At 45.9% G+C, this 5,000-nt stretch overlaps 1 protein-coding gene across 2 annotated transcripts in view; it reads right to left on the bottom strand.

The window, feature by feature from the left end:
• LOC124386096 (Fanconi anemia group A protein) overlaps positions 1–5,000 on the bottom strand; it is an 18,565-nt gene that overhangs the window by 9,369 nt on the left and 4,196 nt on the right. The window contains exons 4-15 of one of the 2 annotated variants that reach the window (XM_046849726.1): positions 4,145–4,275; positions 3,849–3,944; positions 3,684–3,751; positions 3,343–3,443; positions 3,120–3,215; positions 2,607–2,730; positions 1,693–1,805; positions 1,288–1,364; positions 1,002–1,143; positions 759–892; positions 479–589; positions 271–366 (exon numbers count right to left, since the gene is read on the bottom strand). In XM_046849726.1, coding sequence (XP_046705682.1) covers positions 271–366; positions 479–589; positions 759–892; positions 1,002–1,143; positions 1,288–1,364; positions 1,693–1,805; positions 2,607–2,730; positions 3,120–3,215; positions 3,343–3,443; positions 3,684–3,751; positions 3,849–3,944; positions 4,145–4,275 — 1,289 coding nt within the window. Of the gene's footprint in view, positions 1–270; positions 367–478; positions 590–758; positions 893–1,001; positions 1,144–1,287; positions 1,365–1,692; positions 1,806–2,606; positions 2,731–3,119; positions 3,216–3,342; positions 3,444–3,683; positions 3,752–3,848; positions 3,945–4,144; positions 4,276–5,000 lie in introns of those variants that run through there. The other variant, XM_046849727.1, reaches the window with a different exon arrangement.

The following is a 5,000-nucleotide window of genomic DNA, read 5'->3' as shown; positions in this document are numbered from 1 at the left end:
CACACACACACACACACACACACACACACACACACACCGTACAAACAGTAGAATTGTTGGTGAACAGTGAGTTGCAGTAAGAGAAGTGTGTGTACTGGTGCTAAATTTGGTTTCCATTTTTACAGAGTATGAAAAGTGTTGTCTGGGCGAGCTAAATACAGTCCTGATCACCGATTGTTCAAATATGTTAATTCCAAATCCCAAAATACACACACATAAATGTAGTGAAGTGTGTGTGTGTGTGTGTGTGTGTGTGTGTGTATAAAGCACCTTGAGGTCAGAAAGGCGTGTCCTGGACAGAGAGATAAACTCCTGTAGGAGGGAACGGTGTTTCCCTGGGACATACGGTGGGTGCATGAGATGGACCTACACACACACACACACACACACACACACACACACACACACACACACTTTTAGCTTGTAAAACAGTAAATATATCGAGTGTTTGGTGTAAATGCCCTTGTGCTGCTGTTACCTTCAGGTACTGTGGGGGGTCAAAGGGCACGAGGTCAGATAGGAACTTCAACAGGAATACCAATGACTTCTTACTGTTTCCATGGTAACCACTCGACCCACCAAAGGAGATCTATAGTCAAGTCAAGTCAAGTTTATTTGTATAGCGCTTTCCACAACAGACATTGTCTCAAAGCAGCAGCTCTATAGAAGAAAAAATATTACCAACACCTAAATGTTTAAAACACACACACACACACACACACACACACACACACACACACACACACACACACACACACCTTGAACCAGTCACTGTAGGAAGGAAAAATGGCAGGACCCTCTAGCGCCCCCTGTCGAGCTAACAGGAAGGCAGTGATCATCTTCTCTACGTCGTACGAGTGAAACACTGAGCTCAGCAACCGTGACAATAACTCTACACACACACACACACACACACACACACACACACATACACTTTAAACAAACTAACAGACATAACACAGTCGAATAGAGACTTAATTTAAGTGCGTGTATGTGTGTACCTTTGAGACAGGCCTGAGTGTGTGTGTGATACACCAACAATGTTGAAATGCAAGACAGAACATTCTGCCAGTTCACTTCCAGAGTCTCTAATACCTGCTGCAGGTGAGAACACACCTCCTCCATACGGAATATCACACACACCTGGAAGAGAATTTACACTTACAGTTATTTTCTCACCTGAGAGAGAGTGGTAGGTGTTTGAGTGGTGTCTCTGGGGAGAAGGTGATGAAGGTCTCGATGTCTCATTGTATACATGAAGAAAGTGAGGAGTCGATGGACTTTTACCTTACAGAACAGTGACGTCATCAACCCAGACGTTTTAGCAAAACTCCACTGACTCTGCATTGCTATGGCATCAGACACTACTCACACAAACACACACAAACACACACACACACACACACGCGTAGACAAACACTAACACATCATCATACAAACCAACACATGGACACTAGTGACAATCACACTGGGATACTTTAATCTGTACTTTTGTCAATATCTGTCACACACCAACCAACCATCCATCCATCCATCCATCCATCCATCCATCCATCCCTTTCTGTCAAATTTATACATATATGTTTTTTCTAGTGTGTGTACATATATTATATTATTCTGAACCTTATTGTTATACTCTATAGTTATATTTTATACTTTTTATACACAGCAGGTATGTGCAGTTCTCTATACCTTTGAGACGAGGCCGGTGTGTGAGTGTGTGTGTGAGCGTGTGTTTGAAGAATCGGCACACAGCATCTTCCGACACCGACACAGCAAACACTGACGTCTCAAACACACGGAGCCTGTTTAACACACACACACACACACACACACACACACACACACACACACACACACACACACACACAGTTAATCTATCAATCTCAGTAAATTAGGCATGGCCTCTATTTGTTGTCCATCAGCATCATAAAAGTCTCAGTAAAGGAGGCGTGGCCTCTCATCTGTCAGTCTCAGTAAAAGAGGCATGGCCTCTCTCATCTGTCAGTCTCAGTAAAGAGGTGTGGCCTCTCATCTGTCAGTCTCAGTAAAAGAGGCATGGCCTCTCTCATCTGTCAGTCTCAGTAAAAGAGGCATGGCCTCTCTCATCTGTCAGTCTCAGTAAAGGAGGTGTGGCCTCTCATCCGTCAGTCTCAGTAAAGGAGGTGTGGCCTCTCATCCGTCAGTCTCGGTAAAGGAGGTGTGGCCTCTCTCATCTGTCAGTCTCAGTAAAGGAGGTGTGGCCTCTCATCTGTCAGTCTCAGTAAAGGAGGTGTGGCCTCTCATCTGTCAGTCTCAGTAAAGGAGGTGTGGCCTCTCTCATCTGTCAGTCTCGGTAAAGGAGGTGTGGCCTCTCATCCGTCAGTCTCGGTAAAGGAGGTGTGGCCTCTCATCCGTCAGTCTCAGTAAAGGAGGTGTGGCCTCTCATCTGTCAGTCTCAGTAAAGGAGGTGTGGCCTCTCATCTGTCAGTCTCAGTAAAGGAGGTGTGGCCTCTCATCTGTCAGTCTCAGTAAAGGAGGTGTGGCCTCTCACATTTGTCAGTCTTAGTAAAGGAGGCGTGGCCACAAACTTGTCAATACTCATGTCTTTATTTATATTGACTTACCAAACTACCCCAGCTGGAACACAAAGTGAGGGGTCTGTGGTGTGTGAGGGGTCTGTGGTGTGTGAGGGGTCTGTGGGTTCTTTAGAGTGTGTAGGATGTGTGCTTTCTATTGAATCCAGAAGCCCTGCAGAAGGAAAAAAAATAGAAAAAATATCAATAACATCAAATAGCATCAAGTTCAAAAACAGAGGAAAATTAAGGTGTAGTTGTGTTGGGTAACTGATTTAATTTACTTGCATTAATGACGTAATTAATTGTGTTTGCTTTGGTGTATTAATGTTATTTTTAATAAAGAGTAACAAATAAACACAAACGAGATTATCTAAATCCTGCCACTCATTGTGCTACACCGGTCATGTCTTTACTCCCCACTAGAGGGGCGCCCCACACTGTGAATAAATACAGCTACAGAGTGAACAGGTGTGTGAGGTGATGATGATGGTGAGATGAAGGTGGGATGATGGATAGGTGGATGGACAGAGGAATTAAACATATAGGTGGATGAGTACTCACAGGAGAGCATACTGTCCAGCACTGAACAGCAGGAGTGAGACACACTGGAGTCCTGAACCTCCTCAAATCCAACACGGACCAACACACACACCACAGCTTAAACAACACACACACACACACACACACACACACACACACACACACAAAACATACATAGATGTTAACTATTTCTCTTATACATACACCTGGAATAGATAAAAGTGTGACGGCGTGTGAGATTTACTGAAAAGGATGTGATGACGCACAACTCCTTCTTCCTCCGTCACTCCACATGCACACAATGACTGTAACTGAGACACCAGCCACACACTCACACCGGCCTCACTTGGCACGCACACACACACACACACACACACACAAACACACACACACACACAATAAAACCAATTGGTTAGCCCGTGTTAAAAGAGAGAAACTGAATGACATCAGGAAGTGCTATTTGGCCACTGAACTAAAATATTATGACGACAAAATGTTTTGCATGCAAGATCATGCTTTTCTGTTACCATGACAACCATATATATGTGTGTGTGTGTGTGTGTGTGTGTGTGTGTGTGTGTGTACCTGGTCAGTGTGTATTGCAGGGGAAGGAGCTCCTCAGTGTGCAAACGATACACCACTTCCAACACAGGCTGTGTGTGTGAACATGACAAGTTATACTCTCTGACAAACACCACACACACACACACACACACACACACACACACACACACACGCACACACACTAACCTGGCTTTTCCAGTACTCCTGCCAAAACAATTTAGGGCTAAACACTCCCACGTTTAGCAGCTCTCGAGCAGCATGTAATAACACGATGAGCTTAGCCTGCAGGCGACACACACACACACACACACACACACACACACACACACACACACACACAGAGTCTAGTGGACTTCACACAGCTCACAGTCAGGCTATAATGAACCACACAGGTGTAAAACATTCAGCATTTGAATATTTACTGTACAATTCTGCATACACATTAGAGTGATATATGAGAGGGTGTGGCCTGTGTGACACACCCTGTGGGCGGAGTCAATCATGGCAGAGTCTCTGTTTTCCTGCAGAGCTGTGATTCTGTCAATCACCATCCTGACAGCCAATACAGAGACAGGGACACACAGCTCCTCCGCCTGTCTGCGCAGCTCACACTCTGTACACACACACACACACACACACGCACACGCACGCACACACGCACACGCACGCACACGCACACGCACACGCACACGCACACACGCACACACGCACAGTAACATTCCTCTGAATCACTAAACTGGTAAAAGATATTAAATGAATGATTATAAATTGTTTCTAAAAATAAATAGATAAAATCTACATCTGCACACGCTGACCCCACAAACCCCACATCTGCACACGCTGACCCCACAAACCCCACATCTGCACACGCTGACCCCACAAACCCCACATCTGCACACGCTGACCCCACAAACCCCACATCTGCACACACTGACCTCAAATCTGCACATATTGACCCCACAAACCCTACATCTGCACACGCTGACCCCACATCTGCACACTCTGACCCCACAAACCACACATCTGCTCACGCTGACCCCACAAACCACACATCTGCACAGGCTGACCCCACATCTCCACACACTGACCCCACAAACCCTACATCTGCACAGGCTGACCCCACATCGCCACACACTGACCCCACAAACCCTACATCTGCACACGCTGACCCCACATAATCCACATCTGCACACACTGACCTCACATCTCCACACACTGACCCCACAAACCCTACATCTGCACACGCTGACCCCACAAACTCCACATCTGCACACACTGACCTCACATCTGCACACACTGACCCCACAAACCACATCTGCACACACTGACCTCACATCT

This window comes from Silurus meridionalis, chromosome 5 (genome assembly GCF_014805685.1).
Source record: "Silurus meridionalis isolate SWU-2019-XX chromosome 5, ASM1480568v1, whole genome shotgun sequence".
In the NCBI taxonomy this organism is placed as follows: Eukaryota; Metazoa; Chordata; class Actinopteri; order Siluriformes; family Siluridae; genus Silurus; species Silurus meridionalis.
Note: the sequence above shows the minus strand (reverse complement) of the source record. Positions and strands in the feature narration are given on the sequence as shown.